We start from the raw sequence: 18244 nt of genomic DNA on the forward strand, positions 1-18244 counted from the left end.
TATTCTTCTCAACTCTGGTTAACAAATCTCCGATTCCTCCACGTCAACCTCAAAAAGCTAGAAGATAGTATCATAAGAACTTACCAGGCCTGCAGAGCAGAATGACTGTTCTTGCTGAAAGTCAGCAGAGGGAGAGCAACCAGACGTTTATAAGCACAGTGTTAACAGCTCCGCCTGCTCAAGCTGCAACTCAGTGATGTCCACACGGGCCAGATGTGTGTGTGCATGTACACGGTTGAACTTTAAGGATGTGTTTAAATTCTAATGCCACTGATTCATCTAATTTATACACACTCAATTATTTCTGAGATTATTAACTGTTTAAGTTCTATAGGATTTGGTCTTTAGAAGAGTCAATAAGCAAAAGATTTCTGAGAAAATCATAAACCTTGTGTGTCCGCCTGGTTTCCTTTCTATGTGATTCTGAACTGCCCCAAATGCTGTATATAATGAATGATAGTTTTCTGAATGAGTGCTAAAATGTGCAGTCCTCAAAAACCATGTTTCTTATTACTTTCAAAACGATTCATGAACTAGCTTAAGCCCTCTAACACTCATTCCCTTGATGGTGTGAATTTGATAAGAAATGTAAAATGACAGGTGTACAGGTCTTATAGACTACACGTGAACACTATGCTCCATGGTTCACACACTATGTGAACACTGATACAGTATAATCTCTACAATATAACATAGTATCATTGCCACCACATGGATAGGAATAAGAATCCTGCTGATCATCATGTCCATTTAAGAGCATTTTCAACCAATTAGAAGGTTTCTCCCTGGCTCAGCCCATCTGGTTTGGCCAACTTACAGAAATGGTTGAGAAATGAAGAGCCACTCCTCTGGATCCATCTGTGGTAGCCAAACAAACTCAGCTGTTTATTGTTTCCAGTGGGCTCAAGGCAACCAGAATCCAAATTACAGGCATATCTGTACTTCCAAAACAGCATTGTTGTTTGTTTTCTAATTTGTTCCTATTGCTCCACCATCAGATTTACAGCTAACGTATTATATATATCTCTGTGACGTCTGAGACATTGAATTATCTGACAATATGAAGCTTAAAATTGACCTTAACAGAGTAATTAAAAGTTTTATTTTAGGAAAATGTTATTCCCTTTATTCCATCATGTTAACTCTCCCATGGGAAGGTGTAGACAGCAGGAAAGACATTAAATCATCCTCCATGAAATTACAAATATATCAGTGTTTTCTACCCTTTAGTATAATCATATGCATGTTCTTAACTTATCATCTTTCCCCTGCTGTCCTAACAAACCAGTGTATAAAATAACAGTGGCAGATAAAAACAACAACAAACTGAGAAAACAGGAGACACAAACGATGCACAGTACTGTAACAAGAGACACAATACAACATGCAGTAAAGTAGCCTGTAACACACACAGTAGTAACATAATATTAAAAGAGAGTGCTGCTATAAATAACAAAAATTTAGAATTTAAAATGAACATCAAATAGTGCTTGTTTTTCACATGGTTCTCGTGGTTTTTGCATTTTTGTAACAAGGGGATAAATTCAAAAAATCTTCCTCATATCCCCAAAACGTGCAAAGCATAAACCAGTTATCATACCAAATAACCACGGTCGATAGCCATGGTGTTTTAAACTCAATGTATTCAATGTCAAATTGAATGTACTGTATGAACCTAATAGAAAAGCAACATGTCTGCCTGTCATACCTATAGGACATTTAAAACTATAAGTAACTCACATAGGACAGTAGAGGATTTCAGTGTTTTGCATATTTACAGCTCTTCTGTGGCTCACAATTAACCCATTCTTGAAATGAACAGCCTGGCTATCAATTTCTACGAGGTAAAGTTTGTTAATGGGGTGCTTTTATTCCCAAATAAAATCACCATAAGACCTGTTTGAGCTTTCAAAAATAACTGAATCTGAGCATGAGGTTAATACTGAAGGCACATTTTTAAAATGTAAGAGAAAACCTTTAAAGCTTATCACTGTAATAGAAAAGCATCATTTAGCAAAAGAGCATTATTTTCCTTCAAGATTTTTCAACTTCACCACATTACTATAAATACGCAAAGGTAGAGTCAAGGAGTAAATAAATAGATAACCACTTTAGGGTTTACCATACAGTCATACGTAGGGACAATTAGCTTAAAAATAAGATATGAACCAAATTTGCCCTCAGTGCTTACACATAATACACAGCACTGAAACATTTACAGTACATTGATGGACTTCCTTCTTCTTCCTTATTACACATACAGCAATTTAACTGTAAGTCAGAACACCTGTTCTTTTAATCTTACTAACAAGAATCTCTTGTTGTTATTGTCTAATGTTATTATATTATGAGTTATTTGAATATTTTGAAGAGGATCAGAAGAGACAAGAACAGAGCTATGTTAAATCTTACAGTCAGTTTAGTGAATTCAATTTGATGGTTTGGCTTTTCCCTGATCCTCCACCTTTTTAATGGCTGCCTGAATCTTTGCCTGGTCTCCCAAGAGCTGTCGCGGTTTCACAGGCCTCAGGTTTTCATCCAGCTCAAGCAGCACAGGTATCCCTGTAGGTAAAGTCACGTTGGCTATGTCCTTCTCTGATATACCTGTTGAAATAAAAATACTAATATTAAAACCATGCCAGACAATCAAACTACAACCAAGCTTGCTGACAATTTGCAGACTTTCATTTTGCAATAGTGCCGTATGATGACATTACATGCAGGAAAGCTGCCAGCCACTGCTGCATATTATTATGTAACAGTCAGTATGTGTTAAGTTACTGAGTGGCCTGTGGCACATGAAGCCCCGGCAGCTTATGAGTGTGATGAAAGGTCAGCGTGGATTTCATAGCCTCTGCCAAATGTAACATAAACCCACTGGCCTTTTTGTGCAGGTTCAACCTTCCATTTCTGGAACTGAAAAATGTCCTTCCCCAATTCACTGAATCTGATGACTAAAAAAGCAGCTTGTAAAGCTTCAAACAGGAATTCAGGAACTGTTGCTGAATTCAACTGAATGCATTCACTGCACAAAAACAAAAGCTGAGAGAGCGCTGTTTTAAAATAGCCTAGGTCAGTCCAGTAGCATACCTTCCAGGTGTTTCAGCAGAGCCCTGCAGCTGTTTCCATGAGCAGAAATGAGCACAGTCCTGCCTTTCCTTATCTCTGGCACCACAATGCTGTCCCAGTATGGCAGCAGCCTGTCCAGCACCTCCTTCAGGCTCTCTGCTCGAGGAAGGCTGTCCTTGGGCACGTCACAAGTTGCATATCTACGGTCATTGTAGATTTCCAGAAAGTATGGATGGGATTCATCTATCGGAGGTGGAGTGATGTCATAGCTCCTTCTCCACAACTTCACCTGTTCCTCTCCATGTTGTAAAGCCATCTCTGCCCGGTTCAAGCCAATCAGGGCACCATAGTGGCGCTCATTAAGTCTCCAGGACTTGACAACAGGGACCCACTCCTGGCCCATAGCCTCCAGCACCAGCCAGGCTGTCTGGACGGACCGGCTAAGTATGGAGGTGAATACCAAGTCAAACTTGTAGCCCTGCTCTTTCAAGAGCCTGCCACAGTCTTGGGCCTCCTTCACCCCATCTTCACTCAGCTTCTGGTCAACCCAGCTGCAGAAGCGGTTCTCTTTGTTCCAGGCCCCCTCACCATGCCTCAGCAGAAAAAGTCTGTACTTGGACATCCGAAGCACCAGCAGCAGAAACCTGCACACATTTGGAGTAAATTAATGTAAAAATCATGCAGTCAGTGAAAGCAGAAGTAAAAATATTACATTTATTTAAGCAGAACACAGCTTACATCCAATATCAGTCTGTCTATCTGATCTGGGTTCAGGAGCAGGGACTTGGAGCCAGCAAAAGGTTAGAGGTTGCCTTATAAAGGTGACAGGCAGATAGCTAGAGCAGTTACCCATTCGTCGGCTGAACACTAAACAACAACAGATAACAATACCTAACTACTATGTGCAAATACTTTATTGTATGCTGCTGCAAAGCTTTTAAGCTAAGACGAGAGGATGGATGGACGTGCCATAATACAAGCAGCAACGGACTAAATGTCCGTTGCTGCTTGTATTATGGCCGCTTAGACCGAGGTAAAGACAGGACCAACCTATAAAACCAAAGAACAGGCATGTGGCAACCTCATCCCAAAATGACCAGAATATTTCGAAAAAGTCGTCTTACCCTGTGTGGGTTTTAAATCCGGCCTAAATGGAGATGGTACAGCCGTCTGTGTTGATAGTACTTCGCAGGCCATGTACAGTACAACAGCGTTCCTGTAAACGTCATTGAGTGACATTCCAACCGTCCAATCAGAAGGGCGCATCTCACATGTGGGTGGGCTCTTTGGCAAACGTTATGCCCATATTAGGAGTAGTAACGGTCGTGGAGGGAGGCGAAGGGAGAAGAAGGGCGGTAACTTCTGTCAGCCATGGATGTAGAGAGGTACAGTCGGCTGGTTATAACTGATGATATTTCGTAGTATGAGCTTTGTAGTTTTCAGTTTGGAAAGGATTTATGTTGTTTGTAAGAGAAAAACAGCAGTGTGAAATAACTTTACTTACAGGTAGGGGAAGGGTCGGTTTGTGTAAACCTGTATACCCGCCCAGAATGATACAGGTGTGTAGCTATGACAATGTAGATATAAAGAAAATCAAACTGTTAAAGTTTTAAGTAAAATAATCATTTATCCTCAATTTTGGGAAACTACTGCCACTCCAACACAATTAAGTTACTGAAATGTTGGTTCAGAGCCCAAGGATAGCAATAACGGTTGTTCTCTGTATATTGAAGCCATTGTTGAAACCAACTCATTTAATTTCTGCATTTGTCATTTAAAAGGACATTTTGATCTACATTCAGTCCTTTGAATTGAAGCTATAACAATTAGTGGTTAGACGATCAACAGAAAAATATTTGGCAACTATTTTGATAATCCATTAGCCGTTTTGAGTCATTTTTAGAGAATATATCAAAATGCTCTGGTCTCATCTTCTCCATTGTTCATATTTTCAGTTTTTCCTCAGTCTTCTGTGATAGCATAATGAATGTGTTTGGGTTTTGCATTTATCAGACATTTCAAAGATGTTGTTTTGGCTTTGGGAGACAAATCAAAGTGCTTCGTCACATTGTTGCTTAAATCATTAAATATCCATTAATGCTATAAAACCTGATATTTGACTCACAATAATCTCATAGAATAAAGGGAGATCTAAAAAAGGTACGTCATTTTTTGACAGTAGTCATTATTTATGAGGATATACAGTAAATCATCAGATGATAACTTGACTAATACAAGTATACAAATATTTGAACACTGCTGTAAGGAGAGTAATAGCTCTCCAGTTTAAGGCACAGATGACCAGTCTTCTTTGAGCAATGTCAATTACATTTTATTGTTTTATGCACAATTCATAACACTGCTTCTTCTCATCAAAGTGTCTTTTAGTTTAATGCCACATTCAGTTTCAAGGATGCTCACCTTGATGTGACTCCATGAACAGTTGACTGTCAAAATTAGCTGTCCCTGGAATGTGTATTCATTCTCTTTCTCAATCCAACAGGTATTATTATCTTTGTGGAAAACACAAGAACAAACACAAATGTTGATTTCCATGTTTTATGTTGCCATGATTTGGAAGATGCTTTTGAAGGCAACAGGATCAAAGTATCACAGTAACATACTTGTTAAAACATACCCATCTGCATGATTATTGCCTGTTTATATGGACAGCCAATAGTGGTGCTCTGTTCATGAAATCATATGGATGCTAAAAACTACAAAGCAGTACACTGCTCAAATACATTAAATACATAAGTTTTTCATAATACAGTTTGCATTACGCCATTATATAAAAAACTATATGTATTCCTCGAAGTATAATAAGTTAATATGTTCACAGTTGAAACATTGACTTTCCTGAACCTACTGGTCTTCATTTTCACCGTCATTATAAAATGAACAATAGTCACATGATTCACTGGTTCCACCTGTTATAGAGCAGTAAACATCTTCACAAAGATATTCACTTCAAATCTACTGCCCGGCATTAAACAACTTCTTTCTGCCCTCCATACCGGACATGGCATCCACATTCTTACGCCAGTCAGTCACTTCCTCTTTCTGTGGGATGAAAGTATAAAAAGGATTGGCCTCACTTAATTCTCATTAGAACACAATTAGTAGTCATTTTGCTGTAGTATTTTCTTGTAGTCATTTTGGACAACACAAATAGGCCTACAGTGATGGGGAAGATAAGGATACATGCATGTTAACATAAAACAATTTTTTTTTCTTGCAGTAAATATTGCCTCAGACACTTTATTCTTATTCCTTTATATTTTTAACAGACAGGTAACAAATGATACCCTTCTCAGGTTCAAGCCTACTTTCTAGTTCCTTTAAAAGCATTTCAGTTCAGGTTTCACATCAGGGTTTCTTTTCAGGCATCATTTAAATCTACTTTAATTATCCCACCAACTTTCTTAATGTATGTGCTCAAGAAATGTATATCTTTAGCTTCAGTCATAGTGTTAATATATTCAGGCTGCAACAAGGTCCTCAATATCAGTGTACAGTCCCAAATTTTTTTTTGCCAATGGTGGCAATAAATGTGTAATGATAATAAAGATGTAGTCTATTAAAGCTGAAATCAAAACAAGCAGTCTTACAAAAATTGTGCAGATTGTCAGCTGTTTGATATATTTTGAACTTTTTTGTCATTTGATTGCTTATGTTGTTTTTAATATACAGTGTGTACCCAAATACAATATAATAAATAATAATATATAATATATAATAAAATAATAAATAGTGGTCCCAAGAAGCAGTCTTGATACTGAGTGGATGAAGTGAATAGACGGTGAAGGGACACCACATGATAATTTGCGATAAACTGAAGTTAAAGTCAGAAACCCTTACCTTTTCATCCTCCTTCTTTACAGTCTTGAGGTTGGCCTTGAAGTCCACAGACTCTTTGACCTTAGAGCCCAGCAGAGCCCCCAGCATGGCGTCAGCTGACACTCTCACCCTCCTCAGGTTTGGTCTCTTCATCTTGCCCTTCAACTCAAAGATCTTTTGAGACAGGTCCTGGATCTTTTTCCCACACAAGAGACACGCCCCCCCACTCAACATTACCATAAAGTTTTAATTTCCAATTTAATATTGGTTACATAGTATGCATTCCTTAAATTTGTATGATGCTTAATTTTATGTGAACAAGGATAAAGCTGAAATGGTTATTTACGAAATATCACTTACCTCCCTATCATTTTTTGTCACTTTAGAAGCAACGTCATACCGCTCTTCATCAACCACATCAATTTTCTGGTGTAGTTCTTTGCAAAGATTCTGTGGACAGAAACCTTTAGTGCATTAGACTCATAATGTATTTGTTTGAAAGTTTGACACTGTAAGGACAATATGACATGTAGGCATTTGTTTATAAAATACTGTATACCTTAAATATGATTCTATATAAATACATGCATTATTTTCTTTGGAAATAGTTTCTTATGGTCCAATTTAAAACTGTTGACTTCAAGGTGTATGGGTTGTTCCAACTAATTGTTCCTGGCTGTCATGATCTCCGCCTGGAGGCTCCAGGGTTTTGGTTTTTTGGACATTTTCTTGGTTTGGTTTTCTGTGTTTTGGGTTTCTGTTCTGGGTTTTGAGTGTTTCTGGTTTGGGTGTTTCTGGTGTCTAGTTTAGTCTTCCCTGTTTTGTGCTCTGTTTCCTCGTGCACTTCCTGTTTTATTTTGATAGTCATGTCGCCCCAGTGTCTGAGTTCTAGTTTTGCTTCCTTTGGTTGATCATCCCTGATGTGTCCCACCTGTGTCTGCTTCCCCTCCTGTTCTCCATTGTTAATCAGTTCCGTTCCTTTAAAAAGCCCTTGCTCTGTCTTGTCTTTGTGGTGTCATTGTTGGTGATGATGCTTGGTGTGTGTTTTGTCAGTGGCATCTGCCCATGTATGGACTTTGGTTTAAATAAATTCTTTGACACCGGTTCGTCCTCCACATCTGAGTCTCTAACCTTCACCCCTGCTTCATCGGATCCGTGACACTAGCAAGAGATATTGCGTGTTGTGGTTTTCAAATTTTCAAATTTCATTTTCCGGTGCTTTGAGCCCCATAAACCAAATTACACTCACCACAGTTATATTTGGGTGGTTGCATACGTCTCAGAACCCCTGCAAATAAAGCCAAAACTAATTGCTTTTGGCTAGATATCATTAGGGGTAGGTGGAAAAAAGTGATTTGGGTGAAGTGATGGTGAAGTGTTAAGACAGTCATCTGATTTAATGTTGACTTTCATTAGAGTCATAACCATAAAAAGATCCTTGTGTGGATTAAGGTGCTTCAGTGATAAATATACCTGTAGATCCTGCAGAGACAGGCCTGACATTTGGAGGGCTGGGACTCTCTCAGTAAGGGTTCTCTCTCGTTCATCTTTTCTGGCTTGCTTTTCATTCTCCAGCATGGTCATGGCCTTCTTTATCAGTTTGGTCTGGTGCACAGCACATACACATACAAAATTACACCTCAGTCAACCAGACAGTGTATGGATTACAGTACTTTTTACAGCATTTCCATCCAAGACTAACACACACCTTCAGGAACAGTCTGCGAGATGCAGAGATCTTTGGCTTTGGTTTCTGGAAAAAAAGCCAGTGTACAGTTCATTCAGATTTTTGGCAAAGAATTTCAACTATATGAGTGAATACAAGACATTTCCTAGAGTTCCTTGCTTCTTGAAGTAACTGACAGAGGCGGGCTAGTATAAACACTAGCACAGTGTTGAGTTCATGGACATTTCACTAAACAAACTCCACGACATATTTCTAATGTCATCACTACCCATACATATATTATATATATAATAATAATAATAATAATATATATGTCACTTACCATACTTATCATATTTTATTCCTGTACCAGTTCAAGTTGTTAAAGCAGGTTTATTTTCACTCCCAGTAGAAACTGCAGATTGTGTTCAAGTGTGAAGATGATGCATGCTATTTCTGTTCTGACACTATACACATGATAAATGATGACTAACACCCTGAGAAGAATTTGATCTGATCTGATCTGATCTGTCATAATGTTTGATTCATGTCATGTAATACATAATTTTGTTATTTGGATTATGAAGTCAGTCAAGAGTAGTCAGAAATTACAGATTTAAAGTAGAGAATACCTAGCTTGTAGAATACATAGTTTTGAGTCCCACAAATGATACCATAAATTTAAAATCAAAATTAGATTAATCAGTTAAACACACAGTTAAACTCACCGCAGGCCTGTCCAATTAGGATGGAGGTATCCGTAATTCAAAGAGAAAGAGGAAAAGTAGAATTTGTGACATTTTTGTAATTTCACATACCATGTGTGCGTTATGGTGTCAGGAAAGTTACTAACACATGGATACTTACGCTTCAGACATGTTTGCAGTTTTGTGTGTCCCCTTAAGTTGAATCTCTCAGTGGAAAAAGACAGGAAGAGAAAAATTATCAGTTTTTTTAAGAATGGGAATACACACATATCCATTTCTGCTTAGCAAAATTAGGAAAAACTGACCATCAGTTTCATCAGCAGTTAGAAAGTTAGTTAGAAACCATATATACCACTGGTTGTAGATCCACAGCAGGGCACACAAACAATGTATGACATTGTATAAAGGTCAAACCTATGACTAAGAAAATACTCTCTGAAACAAAGCCAACAATAGTTATAATTACCTGACAAGTGTTCCCTCAATAATAAAACAAAGGGGGCAGGATAGTTTTTTTTCACATTTTTTAAAATCATTTTTTCACAATTTATTTACTATTTCATTCTTAATTCCAGATAACTACATTGAAATGACACAACTAAATTGTAAGTGATGGTAATAGGATAACACTGATGTGTTATTTATAACTTCAACATGGACTTCTGTTTGAGATCAGAGGAAGGCAGCTGATCTCGAAAGTGAAAAAAATGTCCCCTCCCTCAATAACTTGTAAGATATCTTAACACAAGATAGCTGTCTTTTTTTCTTTTTTTTAATTGCATTTAGTTGTAAGAAATTATAACTGGTATTAACATAAATGCTGTTTTACAACTTTTATTAATACTGATGAATTTGGACTTTTTCGAGTTTTTGCAATTTCTATCTAGAGTATTGTAATAAAAAGCCTTAATTTTGTTTTTTTATCCTTTGATTCTCTGTAATATTTAGAAATAAGAATTCTTACCTCATACAACAGATGACAAATACTCACAGGCTTGTTTTTCTGAGACGAGAAGGACAGTAAGAGGGTAGATATATAGATTCTAGAGCTCATGTGAGTGGCTCACTAAAATAGACCCTCTGTCCTCACCATTCTTGAGCCACGTCTCTCACATCACATACGTATGAGGTGTTAAAGTTCTTGTTGAGCCTTAGATGCTTTCTTAGTCTCCTCCCTAAGGAGGAGAGGGTGAGGACTGAAGGAGCTTTAGTCCAACATTATGATTTTGAGGAAAAAATTAAAAGTTGATCCTGTGTAAAATCCAAAGTGATTATTAGATTACACAGTGGAGAAAAACAAAGGCAGGATTGTTATGTGTTTTATTAAGACACCAGTGCTGGTTCCAACTTTGTATCAGGTACATAAAATATGATGAAAACATTCTCCCACTGCAACAACTTTAACAGAGACTGAAATTATACTGTTTGATTTAAATTTTTAGCAGTATATCTTTAATTATCAGACAACAATATGGATGTGTAATTTATCACAATAGATAACACACTATTGGTTGTTAAGTTTTGAGGGACAAAAACTTTTTCTCCTCAGTCAAAATACTCTGCTGTGGGTCCACAGTGTCTGAGTAGACTGTGATGGTTTGAAAGAATTATACTGCCATCTTGAGGCCACAGCGGAGAACTACTGCAAACAATCACTGCATCATTAATACACAGTGGTTAATACTGAAGTAGATTGAAAGTCAACTCATCGGAATACAGCACTGTCTTTAATACCATATATAATTCATTTTTTACTATTATATGAATAAATTAAAAACAACTTGAAGCCTACAATCAATTTTAAAATATTCAAAATATTGCAACAAACTAACAATGTTTGTTGCTTTTCCAAGACAATCCTAGTTTTAAGGGTGTTTATCCTACCAGCAAATGTTTACTAAATCAATATGATATAAATCAGATGGTAGATAATGTTAAGAATTAGTCCTAAGAAGATGATTTAAACAAAAATAATTATTTCTTTTTAGTTTCCAGAGGCATCAAACAGCTTCTTCCTTCCCTCCATACCAGACATGGCTTCCACATTCTTACGCCAGTCAGTCACCTCCTCCTTCTGTAAGAAACATAACATAAACAGGATAGATGAAATAAACCTGGTCATTTTGGAGGTTTTTGAGACTCTAAAGCAAAAGCCTGTCTTACCTTTTCTTCTTCCTTCTTGACTGTTTTGAGGTTGGCCTTGAAGTCGAAGGACTCTTTGTGTTTGGAGCCCAGCAGGACGCTCAGCATGGCCTCAGCGGAGATCTTCACTCTCCTCAGGGTTGGTTTCTTAAACTTGCTCTGAAGCTCGGTGATCTTCAGATTCATATCTTGAATCTGGGCAGGGGATCATGGGATAGACAGGATTGTGCTGTTGTTGTTCTATCTTTTTGAGTCAAGAAGACTTTATCACACTCGCTGCTATTTATTTATTTACATGAACACATTATAGAACAAAGCTCCTGAGAATGTGGTTAAAAGCTCTGGAAAAAGCTAGTAAGTGGACACTGAGTTAAACTTTTTTTGTCAAACTAATTAAACTTGATTGTTCAGATGCTGCTGTGGTTGACTAATCAAATTCAAATCAAAGGTTTTATGTATACGATTCAGTTATGTCTTGTTATTCTCAGTGCTGCCACTTAGAGGCGATGTTTGTTCATTTTAAGATCTTTTATGTTGTGACCTCGTCCTCATAGTAAAGACACTGGATCCAGAAACGTTAAAACATTAACACATTCATCTTTTTATCCTCACATTCATTTTTGAGCAGCTCACCTCCTTGTCATTTTTGGAAACCTTGAGGCCAATATCATAGTGCTCCTCATCCACAACATCAATCTTGTGGTGCAGGTCTTTACATAGATCCTGTAAAAAAAAAAAAAAAAAAAAAAAAGTATAATGCACCTCTAGCAATATGATACTATGACATGAACTCAAATAGAAAGAACTGCGGTCACTGAGAGAAAAACACTTTATAATGAAGTGAAATACCTGCAACTCTTGCAAAGACAGACCAGACAGATTTAGAGGAGGAACTCTTTCTGCCAGAGCATCTTCTCTCTCCTTTATCTTCTGCTGTGTGTCCTCCTGCAGCATCTGAGCAGCAACTGCCAATAGTCTGATCTGAGGAAGAAATAAAAATAAATGGATGAAAATGGCCTTTTCCTAATTTTATTGAGCTCTCTAGACCAATTTGAAAAATATGCCAAAAGTCCAAAAAATTTACCAGAATTGTCAATCTGTTTTTATGATACAACTTGACAATGAGTATGACATCATTTTAAAAGTGCTATATATGTAAACTGTATGTATAATACACATTAACACATTTTTTAAAACACACAACCATTTCTCACATTGCACAACACTGTACTCACCACTTTGTGCTGTATGCTGACACACAACATCAAAAGCTAAAGTTTAGAGTATACAAAGTTCTGCACTTTGACATCTTGAATTCTTTATAATGAATATATTTAAAAAGCATCTCAAATTATAATAAAAAAAACTTACCTTCAACCCCAGCCTTCGAGAGGAAGAGATCTTTGATTTTTTCTATAATTCATACATTAAGAACATTAACATCCTCAGTCTATACTATATATTGGGGAGCACAGAATATTTGCATATATGATTTTTGTATGACCTTAATATAGAAATAGAGGATTGAAAAAGTTTTTTTTTATAGATACTCACAGGTCTGTTGGAGCATTAACAAGAGGGAGAAAATATATAAACATATTTACATAATGAATATCAACACATAGTTTTATAGTATATTTTAAAGCTGTCAATGAACACATGAAACTAAGCCAAAAGTGATAATACTCACGCATCAGCCATGATTGTCTTAAATTCCCACTCTGAAATATGAAAAATAAGTGCAATTCCAAAATTTACAGTAGTCAGTTATTATTGAATCAATTGAATTATTGAATTGAACAAAGAAAAAAAATCTATATGTTGGCAGAGTCCTTAGAAATATTAGAAATAGTGCAAATAGAATAAATTCCCTTCACATTTAACACCTGTTCAACTGAGCTGATGAATATTCTGACTTCTCTGGTCAAAGTATTTGAGCCACTCCAAACATTCGTTCACACATTAAAGCTGCCTGCACAAAGTTATTTATTGTTCGCTCCCTTCATTTTCTCCCTTGTGCAATATAGAGGTGCTCCAAAGTTACATGTATGTGATGGTCCTTTTTCACATTACATGTAACCCAAAAAATTATGTCAACAGAATTTTTTTCAATCAGTTTTTTCATTCTTGTGGAATTCACATGAAAATGTAAAAGATTAAAAGAAATTTAAAAATGAATAAATTACAACTAAAATTCAATTTTGCTGTGTTAATTTTCAAGTATTATAAGCATGCATTCTCACAAGATAAATCTAAATACTAAAAGTACAAAAGTACCAAAAACCAAATTCACTGAAAACACTTGTATTGTGTCCTTTTCAAAGTTTCAAAGTGCTGAGTCAGTGCATGTGTGAACATAACTGACGAGAGCCTCTGCATAGGTGACAAAAAAGGTGAATGGCCAGATAATCCACAGGCATGTAAGATGACAATGATCAGCTTGCTGTAAATCTTAATCAGAAGACACTTCTCTGAATTTCACGCAGTCTAAGATAACAGTTAGTAGTTTTTAACATGTTAAGAAAATACTTCTTATTAACATAATTCAGCTCAAAACATCTACATGCCCACCGCACTACATCTATAATAATCCACAAGTATCAGAATAGCAACTCTGTACCTTAGTGAAGCCAGACAGCCCCTTGAGCCGCACCTCAAAACTGAACAAAAGCGTGTGTGAGGGGCGAAGCATCGACTTTCTGAAGAGACGATGGAGAAAAATCAATCAGATTTATAGTGTCCGTGCCAAATGTGAATGGCTCACTAAAATAGACTCCTGTCTGTGCTACTGCTACTGTCTGTCCACCAACAGTGACATTTACTGATGCACATACGTAGCATCACCACAATATTCAGACAGGAAAGGAGGTAATAAAAGTTCATTTATGGGCTTAAACCTTTGAGGATCTTGCTCGAGTTCAACAGCACCTGTTGGTGGAAGTGACAGTGAGCATTTAAAGAGGTGACCACACTTGTGCTGTGTCACATATTCACATTTCACCATTTGGAGTTTGTATCAAAGTTTTTAAGATGTCAAACAGAAGAAAGATTTCAGTCTGGAGTATCTTTATTCCCTTGTTCCACATCTTTATTTATCGAACAAACAGCATGGTCCAAGTGTGACCACCATGCAAGAGGTTTCTAATACCCACTCCACATCTGTGTTTCTAATTGCCACATTAGCTGTAAGTCTTAGAAATGAAAAAATCGTATTGCTTTGTTCATGAAGATGAATGAATTAGTGTTAATTTTTTGAGATTATAAACATGTTTTCCATTAAATAAAAAAGATGGCAGTGGTGTAGTGATTGTCACATTTGGAGATGTACTCTGACCTATTATCTCCTTGCATCAGTTCGAATGGAATTAGAAGTACTATAATGATCAGGGCATATCCTCAATCCACATCACTGTATATACATCACTATTCCTTTCCATGTACGTGACAACAGACGATGGTTGTCTGACATGTTACACGACCACCTTAGACTAAAGAACAAAGCCAAAGGATGGTTGGGTTTTATTTAGGGGAGCAGAGGAACAAAGACAGGTGCTGGTCAGGGTTTGATGGTTTGTAAACTGATCCAGCCAATCTGCGTCATTGTTGTAACAGTGAGTCAAATATTCAAAAGGCTGTGACTCATGCCCTCGCAAAGAATAGGTAGGCAGTTAACAATTGAAGAAGAATAGTGAAGTACACACCAATTACTATCTTGAGATGTCTCATAATTTAGCTTTAAAATAGTACCACGGTGATTTAGCATTGCACTTCCATTAAGTTGGGGAACTTTCCAGACTTGTATCTCTAATATAGACCAAGCTCAAAGAATACTTTCTGTAAGACCTTTTTGTTAGACCCTCCCTGCCAGGTAGACCAGCCTGACTACTTAAAGAGTTACGTCCACGTGCAACAATTTCTCATCTCACAATTTACATCCAATGCCAACGTTCACTTCCAATGCAGAGGGTAATGTGCGCTATATGTAGCAAGGTGGAACGAAAGGTGTAGAAGTCGGGGTGGTGGGTGGACATGTAGCGCATCAGACTTTGTTTGTGTCCTGTGACAGAAGCGATTTTGTTAAGTTATTTTCCCTGAACATCATTCATAACACAATGCCTAGTTAACTGATCTTCATGTGTTAGGGTTAGGTGAACTCCCCCTTTAATATCTGTCATTACCCTGGTGTGTGATTTACCACATTAGATGTACTATCAAGAGTTAGTAATACAGAAATGTTGTTGCTCTACTTTTAGTTTTTTGCAAACACATTTGTTCCAGGACTGAAAGGGCAGCAGTAGACTTTCCAAGGTTCATCAAAGGTTAGAAATTTGACACTTCATTAGGCTTATGATACTCAAAAGTGCTTTGGATGAAAGCATCTAATAATGATCCAGAGCTGCCCCAAAATTTAATGGGTTTTTCTCTGGTCCAAGGCCCATCCCTCCATGAACTTCACTGCCAACTGGTTCAGTCCTTTTTGAGTAATCCTGCTGACAAACATACAAACCAAACAACCAAGCAACAAACAGATCTCCGTGGCTGAGGTAATTATCAAAATTGTTGTCGTTGAATTTCTTTTATGTCTGTAGTTATGTCTAATTTTCACTTTTAGTAGTAGTAGTGTTGATTGTCACTGTGTTCTGGTTGCTCCTTGTCATTTTACTAAGGGGTTTATTGCAGCCCTGAACCTGCGACCTCTCTTATTTTTGGACGTTCACAGTTCTTAACATGAATGTTCCGTCCACTTTGATTTACAAAGATGATTTAACAACTTTGTTCTCAGCTGCTGCCGTTGACAACTGCCAAGTCCTGGAACTATTACTACCATCTGGCTTATTATGCAATCCCAGGCTTGTGTCAAGAACACTTCGGGTGATGATAAGGTAGATATTTAAAAAAAAAAAAAGTGCAGCGTCAGTTTTGTGTGTTAATCAGAAGTGTTTATTATCATCGCATAAACCAGTCTATTCCAGGCATTTCCAGATCCGGAAACACAGCAAATTTTAATATGTTCTTTTGTCTCATAAAAGTGTAGGTAATTAAAAATTTTAAATTTGCTGCCAACACCATAAAACAGGACAAAGTGCAATTTGTCTATATATGCAAAATATACACAGTTCCCTTCCTTTGAATCTTAATTTTGCATATTGCAAATGTGAAGTCTGTACACACACTCACACTCAAATATACACTGTGGGCTTGCTAATTGTGTGCATCATTACACACAACACATCAACACTATTTTCATCTCTATTCTCATCCAGTGTAAAACAGGATTCGTATTTAAAATGTCCATAAATACAAATCTACTGCCCGGCATCAAACAGCTTCTTCCTGCCCTCCATACCAGACATGGCCTCCACGTTCTTACGCCAGTCAGTCACCTCCTCTTTCTGTTCATAAGAAGAAAATAATTCCTTAGTTTTCACAAAATAACCCCACAATAACATGCCATGATTCAAACCTGATCTGAGCCTTAAACCGAGGAGTCAACCCAGCCTGATATAATCTTGAAAACTTTAAAAACCAGCATAATTAAAAATAAATCAATCTGCTGTTGTAGTTGCAGCACTTACCTTCTCCTCCTCCTTCTTTACAGTCTTGAGGTTGGCCTTGAAGTCCACGGACTCTTTGACCCTAGAGCCCAGCAGAGCCCCCAGCATGGCGTCAGCTGAGATCTTCACCCTCTTGAGAGCAGGTCGCTTCATTTTACCCTTCAGCTCAAAGATCTTCTGAGACAGATTCTCAATCTGCAGAAAACAATTATGAGTAATTAAAAGTATGTGGTTATACACGGAAAAAAATCTAACAAATCACAATGAAAATTAACCAGAAAATGTATTAGACACACACACACTACATAAAATGAATATGAATGAACATGTACCTCTTTGTTATTTTTGGCCACCTTGGCTTCAATGTCGTAGCGCTCTTCATCTACCACATCAATCTTATGGTGCAGTTCTTTGCACAGAGCCTGTAGACAGAAAGAGAATCAAATCAGATTTATTGAACAAATCCCTGAGAAGATTGCAGTCCTCTGGTTTATTGCACAGCTGCACATCTCAAACTCAAAGGTTTTATTTTTCTGTGAGGTGATGCAACATTTATGAAACATTGCACCAGGGAGCACAGTGTTTTCTATTAATACTGTGTTGATTGTTACCCTTAGTGATTACTTGCTGTGTATTTAACATCCAAATGAATGATATTTCATATAGTATGAGTTATTAATGACTTGAAGGTTACTTTAAATGAAAGTGTCAGCTAAATGCCAAAATGTCGAGGCACCTGTCCTGTAATGCACCTTCTGCATGTGAACATGGCGTCTATATACATCAGAGGAATCCATAAGTGTGGATCATTTCAGCCATGCTGTTTCATTGGAATATGATGGGCGGCTCATGCAATGACCTGAGCATACCTGAAGGTCCTGCATGGACAAACCAGAGAGCTGGAGTGGAGGGACTCTCTCACTTAAAGTACTTTCTCTTTCCAGCCTCTTTTCCCCCTTCTCCTTCTCCAGCATCATAGATGCCATTTTCAGCAGTTTGGTCTAAATTAGGTAGAAAAATCTATTTTATTGAACCATTTTGTTAATTTAGCACTAAACTATTACTGGTCAGATGGTCACATAGATTATGTTTCGGTAAAGAACAAAGGACAATACCTTGAGAGCCAGTCTGCGAGATGCAGAGATCTTTGATTTTTTCTACACAAAAGGCGGTAGACAAAAAATTAGTGAACCAGCAGTTACATAAGACACACATGGTTTATTAATAAAGATTCTTTGTATATACAGCAATAAAACTTACCGGTC

General features: G+C 37.2%; 5 protein-coding genes across 6 annotated transcripts in view; all 5 read right to left on the minus strand.

The window, feature by feature from the left end:
• The window catches only part of LOC111651500 (uncharacterized), a 29478-nt gene extending 29227 nt beyond the window's left edge, over positions 1-251 (minus strand). The window contains exon 1 of the mRNA XM_087172725.1: positions 85-251. The gene's annotated coding sequence lies outside the window, so the exon portion shown is untranslated. The remainder of the gene's footprint in view (positions 1-84) is intronic.
• A 602-nt stretch (positions 252-853) lies between these two features.
• bpgm (2,3-bisphosphoglycerate mutase) lies at positions 854-4300 on the minus strand. 2 transcript variants are annotated; one of them, XM_023401444.2, is made up of 3 exons: positions 4194-4300; positions 3091-3713; positions 854-2604 (listed from the first exon to the last, which is right to left on the minus strand). In XM_023401444.2, exons 2-3 carry the CDS (start codon positions 3689-3691, stop codon positions 2429-2431), a joined length of 777 nt encoding a protein of 258 aa, XP_023257212.1. In that variant the 5' UTR covers positions 3692-3713; positions 4194-4300; the 3' UTR covers positions 854-2428. The 2 variants fall into 2 exon arrangements, with proteins under 2 accessions (XP_023257212.1, XP_023257211.1); XM_023401443.2 differs by lacking the exon at positions 4194-4300 and adding an exon at positions 3808-3831.
• Positions 4301-5385: 1085 nt separating this feature from the next.
• Positions 5386-8814, minus strand: LOC111651503 (troponin I, slow skeletal muscle-like). Its single transcript, XM_023401446.2, has 5 exons — positions 8618-8814; positions 8383-8514; positions 7270-7359; positions 6931-7104; positions 5386-6132 (listed from the first exon to the last, which is right to left on the minus strand). Exons 2-5 carry the CDS (start codon positions 8491-8493, stop codon positions 6046-6048), a joined length of 462 nt encoding a protein of 153 aa, XP_023257214.2. The 5' UTR covers positions 8494-8514; positions 8618-8814; the 3' UTR covers positions 5386-6045.
• Positions 8815-10585: 1771 nt separating this feature from the next.
• Positions 10586-14170, minus strand: LOC111651504 (troponin I, slow skeletal muscle-like). The gene is made up of 6 exons (XM_087172728.1): positions 14045-14170; positions 12796-13145; positions 12274-12405; positions 12058-12147; positions 11446-11619; positions 10586-11356 (listed from the first exon to the last, which is right to left on the minus strand). Exons 3-6 carry the CDS (start codon positions 12376-12378, stop codon positions 11267-11269), a joined length of 459 nt encoding a protein of 152 aa, XP_087028854.1. The 5' UTR covers positions 12379-12405; positions 12796-13145; positions 14045-14170; the 3' UTR covers positions 10586-11266.
• Positions 14171-16342: 2172 nt separating this feature from the next.
• On the minus strand, positions 16343-18131 carry LOC111651505 (troponin I, fast skeletal muscle-like). Its single transcript, XM_023401449.2, has 5 exons — positions 18095-18131; positions 17849-17980; positions 17312-17401; positions 17001-17174; positions 16343-16817 (listed from the first exon to the last, which is right to left on the minus strand). The coding sequence occupies exons 2-5, from the start codon at positions 17963-17965 to the stop codon at positions 16731-16733; spliced, it is 468 nt and encodes a 155-aa protein (XP_023257217.2). The 5' UTR covers positions 17966-17980; positions 18095-18131; the 3' UTR covers positions 16343-16730.
• Between the last annotated feature and the right edge of the window lie 113 nt (positions 18132-18244).

The sequence above is a fragment of the Seriola lalandi genome, unplaced genomic scaffold, assembly GCF_002814215.2.
Source record: "Seriola lalandi dorsalis isolate HSWRI2012SDOR001 ecotype SW California unplaced genomic scaffold, Sedor1 jcf7180002053683, whole genome shotgun sequence".
Lineage (NCBI taxonomy): Eukaryota > Metazoa > Chordata > Actinopteri > Carangiformes > Carangidae > Seriola > Seriola lalandi.

Coding starts and splice junctions, on each gene's coding strand:
- bpgm (XM_023401443.2), bottom strand. Junction 2,605..3,090: donor TCTGCTGAAACACCTGGAAG/GTATGCTACTGG, acceptor TTATTTCAACAG/GTATATCAGAGAAGGACATA.
- LOC111651503 (XM_023401446.2), bottom strand. CDS start 8,493: ATGACCATGCTGGAGAATGAAAAGCAAGCCAGAAAAGATGAACGAGAG. Junction 7,360..8,382: donor TGTCTCTGCAGGATCTACAG/GTATATTTATCA, acceptor TTCTGTCCACAG/AATCTTTGCAAAGAACTACA. Junction 7,105..7,269: donor TGACAAAAAATGATAGGGAG/GTAAGTGATATT, acceptor TGTGGGAAAAAG/ATCCAGGACCTGTCTCAAAA.
- LOC111651504 (XM_087172728.1), bottom strand. CDS start 12,378: ATGCTGCAGGAGGACACACAGCAGAAGATAAAGGAGAGAGAAGATGCT. Junction 12,148..12,273: donor TGTCTTTGCAAGAGTTGCAG/GTATTTCACTTC, acceptor TTTTTTTTACAG/GATCTATGTAAAGACCTGCA. Junction 11,620..12,057: donor TTTCCAAAAATGACAAGGAG/GTGAGCTGCTCA, acceptor TCCCCTGCCCAG/ATTCAAGATATGAATCTGAA.
- LOC111651505 (XM_023401449.2), bottom strand. CDS start 17,965: ATGGCATCTATGATGCTGGAGAAGGAGAAGGGGGAAAAGAGGCTGGAA. Junction 17,402..17,848: donor TGTCCATGCAGGACCTTCAG/GTATGCTCAGGT, acceptor TTCTGTCTACAG/GCTCTGTGCAAAGAACTGCA. Junction 16,818..17,000: donor TAAAGAAGGAGGAGGAGAAG/GTAAGTGCTGCA, acceptor TCTTATGAACAG/AAAGAGGAGGTGACTGACTG.